The sequence below is a fragment of the Cygnus atratus genome, chromosome 3 (assembly GCF_013377495.2).
Source record: "Cygnus atratus isolate AKBS03 ecotype Queensland, Australia chromosome 3, CAtr_DNAZoo_HiC_assembly, whole genome shotgun sequence".
Taxonomy (NCBI): Eukaryota; Metazoa; Chordata; class Aves; order Anseriformes; family Anatidae; genus Cygnus; species Cygnus atratus.
Window position 1 is genome coordinate 72,953,450 of NC_066364.1, and position 18,706 is coordinate 72,972,155.

The window sequence follows — 18,706 nt, forward strand, 5'->3', positions numbered from 1 at the left end:
GCTGATAAACAATCATCCTTTCTCATGACAACAATAAGAAAAAAATTGACCGCTAATTTTCAAGTCATCCATGAGATGAATAAAGCTACAAACCTACAACTATGATCTTCATCTCCTATGATGCCTCCTGTTTTACAACTGAGATGTTCATTTTCAGAGAGAGGCAAATGCTTGCCCAGAATTATTTCTCAGGCAAAGACCAGAATCCAGATCTCCCAAACGTTGATCAAGTACTTACCAAGTCTCTTACTCAAGTACTTACTTGTCTCTTGGTTTTGTCTCCCAAACAACCGCTAGGCATATTGAGGCCCTGCTTCCTGGGACGTGACTGAACATCGCTCATTGATGGGAAGTAGAGAATATATTTTTTTCCTCTCTCTCTGTGCTTCCACACAGCCTTTGCTTGTTTTTCCCCCTCTCTTCCTTTTCTTTTTAACTAAATTATCCCTATCTTAACCGTGAGCCTTTTTTTTCCTTTTCTTTTTTCCAGCATATTTTCTTCTTCCCCTCTTCTTCTGAGGAGGGGAAGTGAGAGTGGTTATGGTGGAGTTCAACTGCCCAGCAAGGTAAAACCACCACAAATAAACATACAGTACTCTCTGTTCAAACTGAATGCTTGATTTAGTGTTTCTCATTTGTATAATTAAATCTTTTTTGTGAGTAAAAATGATTAATCACATCTATATAAAAATTTTCTACAGTTCTTAACTGAATGATCCATCAGCAAGTAGTATAAATAGACTGTAACTTTAAATAAGTAATATATGATTCCGCAACTGTCCTTTCACTTATGCATTCTTGCAACTTCACTTCAGAAGTGAAGCACATTACAGAATAAACAATTGTCTAAAAGCATCTATAAAGGCAAGAGCTGCCTTTGGCATTTATCTTGACAAATACTTTTAAAGATGTTCTGAAAAATTAAAATTCCAAAAACACTCATGACTTCAGTGCAGTGCCATGCATGGGTCAGCTGCCATGCCCTTACCAGATAAATTTGTCCCTGGACTTTCTACGCAAATGGACTGCTACATAATTAACTTGCTGATATGGTATTCTAAATGCAGATGTCACACAGATGAAAAAGACATTCGCATATTTTGAAAGCTTCCCTCAAGGAATAACCTCCTATTGAAAATAAGCATACATTTCTTTTTAGTGTGTATTTTTTTCCCAAGTAAAATATTAGCATTGAGAAATCTATCTATTGGCAAATCTTTCTTTGCAAATCTCTTTTCAGTCAACAAATAAAAAGATGGGAAAATGTAATGACAAGTAGGATGAGAAATCATATGAAGAATATTAAAAACCAGTTATGTAAGTCAATGGTCTAGCCTCTTCTGGAATGATACATGCTATAGAGGAAAAAAAAAAAAAACCTTCCTCAGTTAAAAAAAAATTGAAAAAGAAAAGTTGAAAGAAGAGTGTGAGCATGGTCAAACACTTAAAGAAAGACAGAGTAAAAATGTTCACCTATTTCACCAGGCAAAAAAAAAAAAAAGATAAAAATATAAAATAGTAATGGTAACATGGTAATCAGGTTTGCTCTATCTCATAGCACTAGCACTAAGAAGCATTAAATGAAAGTAAGAGATAGGAAATTAAAAATCAACTAAAGGAATTAATTGCCCTATGCTGCAGAATTGTCTTGTAGAATTTCTTGCCACAAGAACTCATAGAGGACATCAAACATTTCCAGAGATGTGACTGTAACACGTTTTGGAAAATATATCATGTACCTCATAGCATAATTCTTTAAACACTCAGATTAAAGGAGAGTTGGCACAGATTGAACATTATTTCCCTCTTCCCTTCCTGCCCCCATTTTTGCCACTATATTCCTAGTTCTTAAGTGTTTAGAAGAAACTTTTCAGAAAGCAGACTATTAGACTAGGTCACTACATCATGTACTGTGAAAACAACTCTTATATTTACACAATTTTTTAGGTTTTTTTGTGTGTGTTTTTGCGTGTATTTTTTTCACTTTCTTCATTAAAATAAAAGGTTGCTGGTTAAGTTAATTAAGGCAGCAGGGCATGTAAGGCTGTGTTTATAAATTTGCAACTAATTGGGAAGTACAGTTCATAATAAATACTCACAAACATTTGTCTGCCACAGTGAAAGTAAAATAACAATTCCTCAGTCATATAAATGTTACCTGTACACACAGTGAGTAAACATTATCATGAAGGTTATGAAGGCTAGAGGCATGAACTCTGTAACCATATGGGCAGTCCCTTATGTACACTCAACTTACCTTTTTAAAGCATTATTAAAGCACTCAAATACAAACAAACAAAGTAGTTCTATAAACACACATTTTACATACTATAAGGCATCAAATCAGCAGAAGCGATAACATTGCAAGATGATATAGTGGAATACCTGACCTCCTGTGCTTTCCTTAAGCCAAGACTTTTATTTAGAATACTCTCTCATATCTTGGGGGGAGGTGGGGGGGGAAGCCCCAAACCAACAAAATGCATTAAAAAAGGTTCCAGGTAGAGACCACCTGCATAATATGTATACTGACTGAAAAGGCCACATAAATATTTTAACTTTGTTTTAAACATTTGCAAAGCTGAAGGAAAAAAAATTACACAAATAATCAAATTCATATATTGCTACCAAAAAAGTTAATCTTGTTGAAAGATCCACAAGAATCTTGGAATAATTTGCAAAGACGTTCTTGAGATGTTTAATTTTTAAAAATACAGATTTTTTGATCAGAAACCGCATGCTTTTCAATAGGTCATGTATTACATAGGCATGTAACAATGTTACCTACACTGAAGATGAAACAAGAAGCTTGAGGAAGACAAATAATGGTTTGATTTTTACAGCTTTAAATTCAGATGGCCAACAAAATTCAAGAAGTGAAGTAAAGACGAAATATGGAATAGGAGGCAGGTAGGATGAAATTAGCCCTGTAATTTGTGGGACTCGACAGCCATGGATTCACCTCCGAAATACCAGCAGAAAGCTGTCAGCTGAAAAACCCACCCCGCGTGTTGCGCCACAAAGCCACCTCAAAGTCCGAACAGCCACACTCCCCTCTCCCATGAGGATTACGTGACTTCTATTTTTTACACCACAGCCAGCAAGCGCTATGTCAAACCAAGAACACCCGAAGGCCAAAAAGGTGCGTGAAGCCCACAGCCCTTGCCCCACAGCATTGCCGCGGGCACAGAAGTTAAAACCAACAAGAGGTGACCTTGGTGACAAGCCCGGGACTGGCTGCTGGTGGCTTATCCCCCACCAGAGGAACAAAAAAGCAGAGAGGAGAGGACCCTGACCCCCCAGCGCTTCCCCCGGGGACAGGAGCAGGCGGCGATGGCAGGGCTGGGGAACACGGGGGGCCGGGACGCCCCGCGGGGCAGCGGAGGGGCGGACCCAACAGAAGGCTCCGCATCCGGGCTCCGCCACCACGGGCGCGCTCACTCACCTATCATGGCGGCGGCGAGGGGGCGAGCTGCACGAGGGCCACGGGGGAAGACGCGGGGCCCTCTGGGTAATGTAGTCCTGGCGTCCTCGCACCTCACGTGACCTCCGGCTTCTCTCCCCCTGCGCACACACACACACACACACACGTTTTAATTAATTTCTGCTATTTTCTGCCGGCTGGCTTAGCGCCTCCCGCACGCCCGCTGTGTGGGGCTCCTTAGTTTGTTTTATTCGACTCTGAGGTTTCTCCCGTGAGCGTGGCCGCTCCCCCCCCATCCCCCCCCCCGTCATGGCGGCGGGTTGTTGACGCGTTGCTTAGTGACGAGCGCGAGCGCCGGCTCCGGGGGGTGCCAGCCCCCCAACGGTCCCCAACCGTCCCCGAGCGCCCCCGCCGCGGGGTGAGGCGGGGCTGGGGACGGGGGCAGGAGGGTACGGGCTGGGGGTGGCAGAAGCGGGGTGCCGCCGGCGGGGAAGGGGGGCACAGGCGGGCTCGGCGCGTTTTCTGACTTGCTGCGGTGGGGTGCCGTTGTCTGTCTGTCTGTCTGTCTGCCCTTGCAGTCTGTCCGTCGGCTCTCGTCCGCCGCGGGATGGTAGTGGAGAAAGCGGCCGCGAGCCCCCCGGCGCCCGTAGGCGACCGGCGCCCTCAGAAGCAGGAGCCGCTGGGGCCCGCGAAGAAGAGCAGGCAGCAGGTGACCGACGGCTTCACCGTTAAGGCCCTCATGAAAAACACCGTGGTACGTGCGCTGCTGGCATACGGGGGAGTCGCTTAACGCACCCTCACGCCGCCGGGAAGCATAGCGGGGTGAAACTGGGGGTGCGGAGCCTGTCAGGGAGCTGGGGGGGGGGGTGCTAAAACTTCACCTGGAGTTTGCTGGTGGCTAAAATCACCTTCGGGCTTTACAGGATTACTATCATGAGGTAACAGCTTATGCCTGTGGAAAGGGTGGTGCCGTACCTTCAAGTGTATTGCTTTGGTGCTACAAGTTTTCTGTATTGGCAACGCACACTGTTTTAAACTGTCAGCCCGTGGAATTACTTGGCTTGCTACCTCACACGTAGCAAAACACTGTCAAATGATATTTTTTAAAAAAAGTATTTCTTGAAAGCGTTCTAGTGCTGTCACAGTGTGGAATGAATTTGATGTAAGCATCACGCAGGATGGCAAAGACGTGGAAAATACATTAATTCTTAAAATAATCTTGAAAAACAGCAAAATGCTATCACATAAAATTAGGAGAATACTAGATAGGAAACAAACTAATTTTCCAGCTGATAGTTCAAAAACAAAGAGGAGTTGATCCAGCAAGCTTCATTTTCATTAACAAACCCCATTTCTAACATGTTTGGAGGTACATGAGTGAAAACACTAGGATCAGGGCCTTTCAAAATGCTTTATATTGTTTTATTTATCTACTTTAATTAGATTTAAAGAACAAAAATAAAAGTTTTAACTAGCACAAAATACAAATGGTCGGTGTGTAAGTGGATAAACTAATATGAGCACACATGTATCCTCAAACTTCTGTATTGGACTTTTTTTCCACACAAATCAAAGTGTTAACAAAGTCTTGCATTCTGACCTTTTTGTGTTTTTGTGATTTTATTTATTATTCTATATATCCCTCTGATTGCATATATGAAATACATCATTTCCCTTGTTTTGCTGTAGCAGTCTTCCTCTTGCAGTCACTGGACTTGTTATCTGTCACAGCACCCTCTTAAAAAAAAAAAGTCCATCTTAAAACAAACTTTAAATAGAATAGAAATTGTATGCATAAACAGCTTTCTTCATATTAGTAAAGACAAAACATTTTATCTTAATGGGAAGAATACAATGCAAAAACAACGCAAAGTGTGTTTTAAAGATTATCTTGTTTTTAACTCTAGAGATGTGTGGAGTAGACTATAACACTTCAGTGAGTTTAAGGATTAATTCTGAAAGACATTTCACTGGACAAAATGCAAGTCATGAATATTTATATATATTTGTTCGTATCCTGATATGTAAAAGATACATTTTATAGTCTGGAAGAATCAGCGGTTTCATCAGGGTTTGAAAAATATATATATTTGATTTTTAAAAAAGGAGCCTTTACTTATGAACACAACTAGCTATCACTTTAATTAGAATTTAAGTTTTCTTTTAAATATTTATAGAATTTTAACTTTCATGGTCACGATTCTAACTTGCTAAATATTAGCAGAATCATGGTAATCATGGTAGTGTCGTTGAGCAACAGCAAAAAGGCAGATCTACTGCCTTTGGAGCCACTCACTGAATAATGTTTCATGTTGTTTGGAATGGACCTCAGGAGGTCATGTGGTTCAGTATCCCATTGGAGGTGAGAATGGCCCTAGCAGAAGATCAGATCAGTCATGGGTTCCCCTGGCTAAGCTGTGGAACTCTCCCACAGCAGCGATTCCCTGATCTGTCTGGGAACCTGTTTGGTTGCTGCCCTGCCTGCCGGCCCCTGTGGCACCCTGTCAGAGGTAGGGTTAACTGAGTCCTGAGCCATTCCACAGGTTCTGTTCCTGCATCCCTAGGAAGCAGTGAAACTGTTGGAGATCCTGAAAGATTCATCCTGCCAGGGCTGTTTTTTCCAAAAGTTCTGAGCAAGGACAGGCAGCCACTGGAATTATTTCCCTGAGGTCAATGTGCAAAAAGTCAAAATAGAGAAAGGATTTTCTTACTGCCACCCTGGCTGTGCAGAAGTGGGTGTTCCTCTTCTCTTTCCCAACAGCTGATGAAATGGAGTGTCAGTTTTATTATGTACTCACTTGTCAGAGGTGGGCATCATAGATGAAGTTGTCATGGAAGGCTTAGGAGTTGATTGGAGGGTTAAAAGCAGAGCAGGCTAATATAGTTAAAGCATGGTAATTCTTTTTAACAGCATGACAAGACAGTGTGTTGTCAGTGACATGTTCAGCATCTCCAGGTCAGGCTATGAGGTACAGATTAATAACCTTTGCTGCAAGCATGCAGTGAGAAGAGCATAGAGTCTAATGGTTTACCATTATGCATACGTGACTGTAAATATATCAGTAAAGGTTCTAGAATTCTCTGATACTGCTTGTGTAGGGGGTGTCTTACTAAGCCATTTTAAGTGGAAGTTGCTGGATAAGTTTTCTCCAAAGGTCTGCTTTCATAGCCAGTAGTGAGTATAGGAACACAGGCCTCTGGCGACTTTCATAGAATATTCAAGACATTTCTCAGCTTTGGCATATTATATCTAAAATTTATTAATCAAAATACCCTACTTAATAAATATTCACCAAGAAAATTGTTTCTGAACTGAAAGATGTGTTGTATGTTACTGCCTTCCAAAATTAGAAATTTATATAGCAGTTGAGATTAAGAGCAAGATCCAATAAAGGTCTTCTATACTAACAAGCTAGATACCATGACATTTACATTTTACTCGTTTTGTCCTCCAAGTGTAATCAAGAATGCCATATTACATGCTCACACTTTGAATGTACTGCAGGGGTAGAATTAGGATTATAATTAAAAAATTATATACGGGGTAGCAAGTACAAAAATACCTGTACGTGAATGTGGACAGCAGGAAGATATCTCTATTCACTTCTGATTCCCACCGGACAGTTGCTAATTTTTCCTGTTTTCGGTAAGTGTACAAGAGTGTTAGTGCCCCCTTTTCTTTAATAAACTAGTGGTAAAAGCACTTTTTCAGGGAGAAAATTTATTATTTAAAGGGAACTGTAGAAAGTGAATTCCAGTCTATCTCCCAACTTTTAAAAGATTCTTAGCCAACAAACTACAAGATTACTGAGGTGAAAAAGATGGCAGAGGAAAAAGTGTATATGTGTCTTTTCGAAGTTCTGTTACTGTGCTGGAAAAAGTTAGGATTCATAGCGCTAGAAAGAGGTAGGAAACTCACTACATAGTGTAATGCATAGGTCAGTCATGCAGTTTTGGAAGCTTGGGTACTTTGTGTCCATCATTACTTATTAGAATGGATCTGATGTTTTTCAAACAGAACTGGAACTTAAGATACCCCCTCATGAGTGCTGAGCCAATAAAGCAATGAAATAATTGTCCTTGTTTTTGCTATGTTTTATGAACCTTAAATTCCTTACTATGAAATGCCAGAGGTGCCTCAGAAAAATTGGAGTTATCTTTCCTCTATGGGTTCTCCTTTAGTGACATGGTTGCCAGGTAAGTTGAAGTATTCTGCAGTATATCAATTTGAACTCCTCTGGCCAGAATACTGAATTCAGATCTTCTTCTTGGCTTTGTGTGTAAACCAGTAGGTTTTATGTAGCAGATACCACTATTGCATCCATCCATGTCTCATGAAAGCAGTCAGTAGCTGCTGTTAATAAGGGGCCACATCTAGCCTGTGTGTGAGGCATGAAGTTGGAATGTCTACTAAATTGACCTGAAGGGAGGGCGATGCTAAGAATTGTTTGATTGAGTCCTGGATTAAAGAACCAAATCAGAGTATTCAACCTGGGAGATTCTTTGTGATGTGTAGAAACACACCTTCCATCTCCTAAAGGAATGTAATTGCTTATAAGTAGAAAAAAGGTTATTTAGATTGCAGTTCTATATATTTATCCCTCTGTTCCTTATTTAGGAGTTTGTATTGGAATGAGGTCTCAGTTTTCAAGGTTTAAACTCTTCTTTGAAACAATTAACAGCATTTTGAGAATAACTCAGAACAAGAGTTTCATTTTAACTGTGGAGATAATGTGATTCATTTACATTGTGAAACTTGTGATTTCGTATTCTATTCATATTCATCCACACTGTATAACTAAAACTACTTTCATTGTTTATGTTGTAGCATTAACAGTGTCTAATCTGATTTTAAGGCTATAGGAAAGTGCTGTTTGCAAGAAGAAAGTTTTAACTTTCTCCTATAATAATTTATTGGAAAAAAAACTATGTTTGGGGGCAAGTAGAAGGCATATTTTGACAACTGTGGTTTTTGAACAGTAGCATATCTATTTGGGGGGAACTTCTCCATTTCAGCAATTTTGTACAATCTACAAGTATATGTAGCGAACACTGTAAGTCAGTTTAAACTCTCATTGCTCTGGAAGGCAGTCTTATATTCTTCCTGTTTCAGGCTGCTTGTTACTACTGCCCCTTACTGTGCCCACATTTGTGCAGTGTTGGCAGAACAGGGATCTGATCCTGATGAAAAACAATGCATCCTGTTTAAGCTAAGTATTGAACTGTGGGCTTCGGGGCTGAGGTGACCAAAGCTCCTACAGCTACAAATCTCCTCATTCCTGCCCTCCTTCCTCCCTGTCCTGACCATTTGCTTCTGTCTCCCCTTTTGCATTTACATTGGTGTTTCTTGCAACTACACAGGAAGCCCCAGCTCTAACAGCTGGTACTGGAGGAGAAACGGGAATGTGTTGCGAGCATAAGCTGAGTGGGTGGGAATGCCCCTGTCTGCAACATCACAGTCTTAATTCATTTAAAACCAATTATGAAACCAAGTTTTAGCAGAGTATTTTCACAAGCACAGCAGCATAAATTTGTGCTACATTTGCAAAATGTGGTTTTCATCCCTGGACATTTATTCTTCCTTTATGCAATATAACTATTCTTGTGGCCATGCAGTGAACTAAACTGGGGTCCTGGTTAAATCTAGATTAAAAGCGCCACTTTGTTTTCCCAGCAGTGCAAACTTGACATACAGTCTGTAACAGTGTAAGCTAGCAAATCTGTGGCTGCTACAGCCCTGCCTGCTCCCGCTGCATATTCCTGCCTCCTCTGTGACACTACTCATACTCATGCATCTGAATCAGTGAGGCACTTTACTTGCATTAGATCCAAATGTGAAAAGCCTCAACACATTGTTCTTATTGTGAAAACTCATATGAGTGGAAACTCCATGAGTGGAAACTCATGTTCCTTTCCAATTCCATGATTGTTTTTACTGTTTAATGCCCATGTTAGTATAGCGTAGAGACCGTGTTTGTATAATGTTAAAGCACAGGAGAAGCACTAATACTTAAGACCATAATGTCTTCTAAGAACCTGTATTTTGTATTGTTTTCCAGCTCTAACTTATGAGGCTTAATCATACTGCTCGTGATATTTTAAAATACTTTAAGACTTTAAAATCAGTGCTTAATTGTTTGCAAATGTGGGCGAAGGTTGATATTTTTCATAATTACAGTGATGAGATAAGATTTGTTTTAATATCCTCACGCATGAAGAAATCATGCTGTTTCATTTATGAAATCTGTTACACACTTAATTCTCCAGTAAATCCTTTTTTAATAATTCAGTCATATTGAATTAAAATATAGTAAGACTTAAAATAGTAAGCAGATTATGAGTTAGAATCCATTACATGTTTTTGATTGACATTTCATCTGATTGACGCTTCACCTGATTCACAATATTTTACGTAAGAAAAGACCTTGAATGATTTTAAATTTCATAGCTAGAGGAGGTACATGTAAATTGATTTTAAAACATGACGACAGTGGTATTTCAAGAGTCCTCTGCTAATCAGATTTTTATGAGCTAATGAATAAAGTATTCTAACTGGAGACAGTTACAGAGACAATTGTCAAATTCTGTCAATTCTGGCATTGGAATTAAACTATTTTAAACTTTGCAACCGAGAACTAATATGAAACAGCAAACATCCATTTAAGTTCTTGTGAGTTTATGAAAGAAAAGCTCTTACAGGTTTACAGATTCCATACAAGTTAAAATTCTGTAGTGGTTTGAGTATGTGGGTACCTTAGTCTTGTGTTTCACTGAATGAAGTGGGCACCTAGTTTTCAGATGACACTCTTAAGTGTCAGAACAAAATTTTTGAAAATAGTTAACAGTAGTCTCAGAACAAGATTCTAAGCACTAAACTTGTTGAGTCCTGGGGAATTATCCAAAGTCATCATTTCCCACATGCAGCTTTATATGTCTCTGGAGCTAGCCAATAGAAAAATGTGAAAGACAAGTTAGAAAGCATCTGCCATACAGCTTTCTCACCACCCAGGCTTCAGAAGTTTCCATAGAACGTGCATTTGTATTCTTTGTTTCAGAAAGCTCAATAACTTGATATCTTTTTTTTTTCTTTCATTTTACATGAAAGAAAAGATAGCTGGGTCAATTCTATCTATGTAGGAGACTGCTACCTATGCAGGATGTCTTAATCCTACAGTACAAGCAATGGAGGTAGGAAAGGAGAAATAATGGCACCTCTGCCTCTTTTCTGAAACAGTTCTGTGGAGCAAAAACCTTACATAGAGAAGACACAAAGGGTATAGAAGACTTAGCCTGACTGCAAAAGAGAAAACTTGAGCTCTCTATTGGGTGGCTGTTTACTTTAATATTTAGAAGGCATTATGGAAGCAGAAACCACATCTTCTCCTCTCCAACTATTTTCTCTGTGCAATCATGAAGCAACCAAGGCTCATTTCTGTTCTCTTAGCCAGGGAGTCTTAAATTCTTTGTACAGGTTTGGTGCTTTGCAAGGAGAGAGCAATTGTGAATATAATGGGATTTAGGTTTGAAATTGGTAATTTGAGTCCTGTTATCGGGATCTTGATTCTGCTTAGGCTGAGATGCTAAGTTGCTAAGACTCCAGGTGCCATGATGTGTATCACAGTCAAGTGTAAAAATCAGATCTTACAGAACAGTTCTGTACATGTCTACAGCTTCACTCACCCAGAAGCATCTGGGGTATTTAGGTCCTTCTAGAGTCAGCACTTTAACACAGGAAGTCTTCAGAATGGATTAAATACCACCTGAATTGACCTTACATGTTGCATTTCTTTATGACCTTTTCTCATAAATTCTAAAAATACTTCTAAAAATGCATCTGTGCTTAATTCTATTGCCGAATTAGACAGCAGTGTTCAGCACCTTATGAAATAACTTCAGAAGCAAATACTATTCAGTAATGGTATTGAATTAATTGCAAGTAGAAGAATGGCCTTATGGGGGTGTGCGACACAACAGCAGGTAGTCAAGGATATGCTGCTTGGAAGAGGAAAGGGTCTCACATTTATGCTTGGAAAGCTGTACTGGTGGTGCAAAGCCTCTTGAAGGGAAGGGTGAAAAATTGTGGCTGGAGCAAGAATGGGACAGGGAAAGCTGTAACTGGGGAAAGCCTAATGCAGAAGGCATATGAAACACAGATAAGAGGGTAAGAGAAAGCGCTTGCAGTAAATAGACACTAAACTGGAGACTTTGTAGCACTGGAATATCAGTAAGACTGCATCCTGCTTGGGTAGCAGCAACAGGTGCTTATCAGCAGAGATTCGTGCTGCAGCTAATTCTGAGACAGTCTGCTCTAACTAATATGCAGCAAGTACTGCTGCGAAGTATGCAGCAAATGCTGAGAGGAATCGAGGCATCAGGCAGTGTTTGTAGATGTCTACCTCAGGATGCTGTCCCTTGTCTCACAGTCTCCTCTTGTCACTGCTGTATCTTAAATGACATTGGGAAATTAAGTGAGTGAAAAAGACAGGAGAAGTAGCATATTGGCATTTGCACAAAAGAAAATAGTGGAAGAATACTGAGGAAACAGGAAAGGAATTAAATGCCATTCTCCAAAGGGGAGATGTAGATGGCCACTAATCCAATATGATTTCTGCTATGACTGTTCTCCACAAACTTCTCCAGAGATGAGCAGAAGCCAGTTTTCACCTTGTTGCAGGTAGGGAGAGCTGGAGTCCATACCAGGCAAATTGAAGGTTTTTTTTTGTTTTGTTTTTTGTTTTACTTTTTCCCCTCTGACACTTCCAGTTAATATTTATATAAAGTCTATGTTTAACAGAAACATATGGTAAAGCTTTGAAGGGGGCATGTTTTGTTTTGTTTTGTTTTGTTTCACATGAAGTTTTCTTAACTATTTTGAAATGACAGTTACTTCAAAGCCAAAAAATAGTAGCAAACAGTTCTGTGTTAGTATGTTCATCAAACATCTAGACCGTGTAATAGAAATACGCAGTGAAAGACTGAGTGGTTCCTCCTAGCAGCAGTTGATTCCTTGGTATGTTTGACATTCACGCAAACGGGTTAGCGTAGCTTTTCATTTTGCTAACGTTGTTACATAATTTTTTTCTGGAAAATTTACTGCTCTCTGATAACTGCCTTTCTTAGACAAATCATGTCAGGTAAGATGTACTTTGTTGTAAAGGCCCAGCCTGTTGACACAATGTGCTCAAGGCTTCTGTACTAAAGTCTTCTGTTTAATAGTTACATTCTGACTCAGTCAGTACATTACAAATATCATGTCTATTATAGTTGCTCTTTTTTTTTTTTTTTTTTTTTTTTTGTCTCTGGATGTATGTAAAAGGATTGCTACTTAGACTAGTGTAACTTTAGAGTCAGAATAGACCTTCAATAATACTTCAGTCAGGCCTCTTACCTGACAGTAAGGTATCACCTTGTTTAGATAATAACAGCAGCCTGAATTATAATGGGGCAGTACACACACAATTTAGCTTTTCATGTGCTTGTGATGGTATTTGTTAATGTGTATGTAATACTTTGTATGCTTGTCTGTTGGAAAATAAGATTCTTATTAAAAGAAGCAAATTTACCCTGCATCCTTGTTTTTGTAAAGGGGGATGTTAAGACCTTGATAGCAAAATGAAAACAGATTTGTTTTCAGTTTAATAACAGAAGTATGTGGATAGCATCACGACTTAAATGAAAGCTACTATCATTAGCCTGTTTAGAAGCAGACTAACAGGTTTTTATTTTTATTTTTTTGTGATGGAAGATTTTGTATTCTGCAGTAAGTACAAAAGTTCTTCACAAAATGTAAAATTTAAAAATTCAAACATATTATAAAATACACTATAGATATGAATGTGCAACTCTTGAATGCCTCGAAGCAAGCATGGCATACTGTTGAGTTCCCGTGTAAGAACTATCTGGAGGAAGAATAGTTCTTTAAAATTCTGTTTTGATGCCTGTTTCATTAGTCATGAGCATATTACTGAAGTTTTGGTGTCGTTTGTAGACAGTTCATAGTATTCTGCAGAAAAGTTGATGTAAATCCAAAACAAAGGGTGCAGTATTTTCTTGCTCGTCTGTTCTGTGTGCTTAAGACATTTCTTAGTTTCTCCATTGTGACATGAACATTTTTATTGTAATGGTTTTCTCAATGTGCATCTTGTTATTCTTATATGAAAAGAACTACTTCTGCGTAAGTTGCTTGGACTTAACCATTTGTTCTTGAAAATCTCCATGGTTTATGGAATTAAATATTATTTCCTACTTGTTTTTTATAATATATATATTTTATAATACTGTTTTAGAAGCGTTCTAAAAAATCCAAAAGCTTTGAATGTTTCCTTTCGTTGCGAGTCTTAATTGCATAAAAATAGAGAAGATACTTTATGATCCAAGTTTACTATTTCAAGATTGATCATTGTGAACTTATTTAGAAAATGAGGGTGGTTCAAATTTAAACCTGTAGAAAAAATAAATTATGCCCCACTTTTCTTACTGTGCTATCCCTATTGATTTAACCTGACATTAGTGCTATTGGATATATTAGTAGCTAAAACTATCCAAGCAAAGGTGCATGTATACTTTACTGACATTGGCAGCCAGAATTTGACCAACCAAAGCTTTTGTTTTTCACAGAACCTGAAAATATGCATTATTACTTCCCAGAGCAAATCTATTGACCTCTTTCTGCAGTTATCTTCTACTGAATTCTCACTTTTTCAGTGACTTCCTTTACTTGTCCTCCAGACATAATTATTTCATACTAGTGGGTTTCTTTTACAGTCATGTTCAACAGGGTTTTTTATTCATCCTTTTTTTTTTGTTGGGGGGAGGAGGGAGGAGGGAGTAGTGGGAGTGGGAGCAGAGTAGTTCCATGTGGCTAGAAACCTTTTAGAGTTAGAGAATGTACTTATAAAGCTTCTACCCAGACCTTATTAGAATACCCTAGATAATCTTTTTTTTTTTTCTGTAAAAAATCGCTAAGAAATGAGCTCATTATACTTTTGCATTGAAGCTTTGTAAGATATGACTGAAAAAAAATATTTTTCACAGGAAGTGTACATGTGTTAGCTGAATTTTTACATCTTTTGTGCTGTGTTTTACTACCTCATCTCATGCGCTTCTAATTTGTGTATCCTTCATTTATTTTGACAGCTTTTATATTTATAGTTTAAGGTCAAAGGAACAGTTAAGACAACTCCCATGTAATATAGCCCGTCAAACTCAAAAAGTGATTTCTGCATTAATTGTGTAACTTCTACTTGAGCTAGAGGATACATTTTTTTAGAACATTATACAACCGTAAGGTAATAGGGTGTTAGAGAGTCCATTATATCTGTAAATTATGCCAATGCTTAACTAAACCAGCATCACTGTTAGAAATTTGCATTTCATGCCTATATATAATTACCACAGAATAGTCAAATTTCACTAAGTATTTTATAGTTAGACATCCACATACAGAGAGATACTACCTTTAAAAGTCCACAGAAATATTTTTGAATACTTCATTAAATGGGTTCGAGTTAGAACCCATTTAAGTCATGATTAGATTATGAGCTTCTAGTATGGACATATTTAACCTTTATTGCAATATTTTTATTCAGGACAACAATCTTGTTTTAATATTTTATTTGATACTACGTGGAGACTTTTGGTCATCATGAAGAATTCAGGCACTGTGCTAAAATTGTATGTGTTATACAATTGTTAATGCATGCTAATGTGAAAAAGCAACTGAATTACAAAGTGCAGTTGTATTAGTAGAAATCAGTCAGTTACACATTTAAGCTTGAGAGACATTTAACAAACTCTTCTGTCATTATCTGGCAAAAGGAACCATTATTACAGAAATTTAAACTGTGTGCAAACAATACCGTGCCTACTAATATTATACAACATTCAGATACAGACACAGACACAGATTTCTAGGTTGGAAGAGACCTCAAGATCATCGAGTCCAACCTCCGACCTAACACTAAGTACTCCACTAAACCATATCGCTAAGCTCTACATCTAAACGTCTTTTAAAGACCTCCAGGGATGGTGACTCCACCACCTCCCTGGGCAGCCCGTTCCAATGCTTAATAACCCTTTCGGTAAAGAAGTACTTCCTAACATCCAACCTAAACCTCCCCTGTCGCAACTTTCGCCCATTCCCCCTCGTCCTGTCACCAGGCACGTGGGAGAACATGCCAACCCCCACCTCTCTACAGCCTCCTTTAAGGTAACTGTAGAGAGCGATAAGGTCGCCCCTGAGCCTCCTCTTCTCCAGGCTGAACAAGCCCAGCTCCCTCAGCCGCTCCTCGTAAGACTTGTTCTCCAGACCCCTCACCAGCTTGGTCGCCCTTCTCTGGACTCGCTCGAGCACGTCCATGTCCTTCCTGTAGCGAGGGGCCCAAAACTGAACACAGTACTCAAGGTGCGGCCTCACCAGAGCCGAGTACAGGGGCACAATCACTTCCCTAGACCTGCTGGCCACACTGCTTCTTATACAGGCCAGGATGCTGTTGGCCTTCTTGGCCACCTGAGCACACTGCTGGCTCATATTCAGCCGACTACCAACCAATACTCCCAGGTCCTTCTCTGCCAGGCAGCTTTCCAGCCACTCATCTCCCAGCCTGTAGCTCTGCTTGGGGTTGTTGCGCCCCAGGTGCAGGACCCGGCACTTGGCCTTGTTGAACTTCATACAGTTGACTTCAGCCCATCTCTCCAGCCTATCCAGATCCTCCTGCAGAGCCTTCCTGCCCTCGAGCAGATCGACACACGCACTTAGCTTGGTGTCATCTGCAAACTTACTGAGGGTGCACTGGACGCCCTCATCCAGATCATCGATAAAGATAATAAAGAGGACCGGCCCCAGTAACAAGCCCTGGGGGACACCACTAGTGACCAGCCTCCAACCAGACTTGACTCCATTCACCACAACTCTCTGGGCCTGGCTATCCAGCCAGTTTCTAACCCAGCGAAGCGTACGCCAGTCCAAGCCCCGAGCAGCCAGTTTCTTGAGGAGAATGTTGTGGGGAACGGTGTCAAAAGCCTTACTGAGGTCAAGGTAAACCACATGCACAGCCTTTCCCTCATCCACCAAGCGCGTCACTTTGTCATAGAAGGAGATCAGGTTCGTCAAGCAGGACCTGCCTTTCATAAACCCATGCTGACTGGGCCTGATCGCCTGCTTGCCCTGCAAGTGCCGCGTGATGACCCTCAAGATAATCTGCTCCATGAGCTTTCCTGGCACCGAGGTCAAACTGACAGGCCTATAGTTCCCTGGGTCTGCCCTCCGGCCCTTCTTATAGATGGGCGTCACATTGGCTAGCCGCCAGTCAACTGGGACCTCCCCCGATAGCCAGGACTGCCGATAAATGATGGAAAGCAGCTCGGCCAGCTCCTCTGCCAGTTCTTTCAGTACCCTCGGGTGCATCCCATCCGGCCCCATCGACTTGCGCACATCCAAGCTCCGTAGCAGGTCGCCAACCATTTCCTCATGAATAGCGAGGGCCACATCCTGCTCCCCATCCCCTTCCACCAGCTCAGGGCACTGGGTATCCACAGAACAACCGGTATTGCCGCTAAAGACTGAGGCAAAGGCGGCATTAAGCACCTCAGCCTTTTCCTCATCCTTAGTAACTAGGTTTCCCCTCGCATCCAGTAAAGGATGGAGATTCTCCTTAGTCCTCCGTTTTGCGTTGATATATTTGTAAAAGGATTTTTTGTTGTCTTTAACGGCAGTAGCCAGGTTGAGCTCCAGATGAGCTTTGGCCTTTCTAATTTTCTCCCTGCACAGCCTCGCTACATCCTTGTAGTCCTCCTCAGTGGCCCGCCCTTTTTTCCAAAGATTATAAACCCTCTTTTTTCTGCTAAGCACAAGCCACAACTCTCTGTTGAGCCAGGCCGGTCTTCTTCCACGCCGGCTCGTCTTTGGGCATGTGGGGACGGACCGCTCCTGTGCCGTTAAGATTTCCTTCTTGAGGAGCGCCCAGCCTTCCTGGACTCCTCTGCCCTTCAGAACCGCCTCCCAAGGGACTCGGCCAACCAGCGTCCTGAGCAGCTCAAAGTCAGCCCTCCGGAAGTCCAAGACAGCAGTTTTACTGGTCCCCTTCCTGGCCTCGCCAAGAATAGAGAACTCTACCATTTCGTGGTCACTCTGCCCAAGACAGTTTCTGACCACCACATCTCCCACCAGTCCTTCTCTGTTTGTGAAGAGAAGGTCTAGCGGGGCACCACCCCTGGTAGGTTCACTGACCAGCTGCGTCAGGAAGCTATCTCCCATGCTCTCCAGAAACCTCCTAGACTGCTTTCTCTGTGCCGTGTTGTGTTTCCAGGATATATCCGGGAAGTTGAAGTCCCCCACGAGGACAAGCGCCGACGATTTTGCAACTTCTGTCAGTTGCCTATAAAACTCCTCATCTGTCTCCTCATCCTGGTTCGGCGGTCTATAACAGACCCCGACCAGGACGCTAGCCTTGCCGGCCTTCCCGCGGATCCTAACCCACAGGGATTCAACCTTATCATTCTGAGCCTGGAGTTCCACAACATCAAAAGATTCTCTAATGTAGAGAGCCACGCCACCACCCCCTCTGTGCTGCCTGTCCCTCCTGAAGAGCCGATAGCCAGGCATTGCAGCACTCCAGTCGTGGGAGCGGTCCCACCACGTCTCTGTGATGGCAACCAAGTCATAGCCTGCCTGCTGCATGATGGCTTCCAGCTCCTCCTGTTTATTACCCATGCTGCGTGCATTAGTGTAGATGCACTTCAGCTGGGCCATCGCCTTCTTCCCCAGCCTAGCCATTGTTTCCCCCGGCACAGCTCCAACAAGCCTTGTTTGAGCCCCATCCCCCTTCTTACCTAGTTTAAAGCTCTCTCTATGAGCCCCGCCAGCTCCTGGCCTAGGATCCGTTTTCCCCTTGGAGATAGGGACCCGTCTGGGGCCAGATCTTTGGATATAAATTTTGTTGAGGAAATTACTGGGTTTAAGTGTTGTTTCAGTTTGGATTATCATTTTTCCATTTCTCTCTTACCAGATGGAATTGAATCTTTTTTCTGCTTAAGTGAGAAAACAAATGACCCTTTAATAGCAAGAGAGCAATTCTTCCTCCATTGTTCAATTTTTTATTAGTGAGTAATAGCAAGAGGTGTATTTGGGGCATATATTAAAATAAGTTTGCATAGTCTAGACTGTCAGTAATTAATCAATAAACTGCAGATTTTATTTTCAGTTTGGTATTCCATAAGTTGTTCTTTATAAGGTCATCATTGCACTCCATTTAGATCACTTTTTTCCATACTTTATCCTTTTTA

At 41.0% G+C, this 18,706-nt stretch overlaps 2 protein-coding genes across 8 annotated transcripts in view; one reads left to right on the plus strand and one right to left on the minus strand.

Moving 5' to 3' along the window:
* PRKN (parkin RBR E3 ubiquitin protein ligase) overlaps positions 1–3,490 on the minus strand; it is a 758,163-nt gene extending 754,673 nt beyond the window's left edge. Inside the window, exon 1 of the mRNA XM_050709867.1 lies at positions 3,446–3,490. Coding sequence (XP_050565824.1) covers positions 3,446–3,452 — 7 coding nt within the window. The 5' untranslated portion in view covers positions 3,453–3,490. The remainder of the gene's footprint in view (positions 1–3,445) is intronic.
* The window catches only part of PACRG (parkin coregulated), a 226,986-nt gene continuing 208,722 nt past the window's right edge, over positions 443–18,706 (plus strand). For 5 of the 7 annotated variants that reach the window (XM_035538522.2, XM_035538523.1, XM_035538526.1 and 2 more), the window contains exons 1-2: positions 443–3,511; positions 4,003–4,178. In XM_035538522.2, the coding sequence (XP_035394415.1) occupies positions 3,334–3,511; positions 4,003–4,178 (354 nt within the window). In that variant the 5' untranslated portion in view covers positions 443–3,333. Of the gene's footprint in view, positions 3,512–3,786; positions 3,843–4,002; positions 4,179–18,706 lie in introns of those variants that run through there. The other 2 variants (XM_050709872.1, XM_050709871.1) reach the window with 2 other exon arrangements.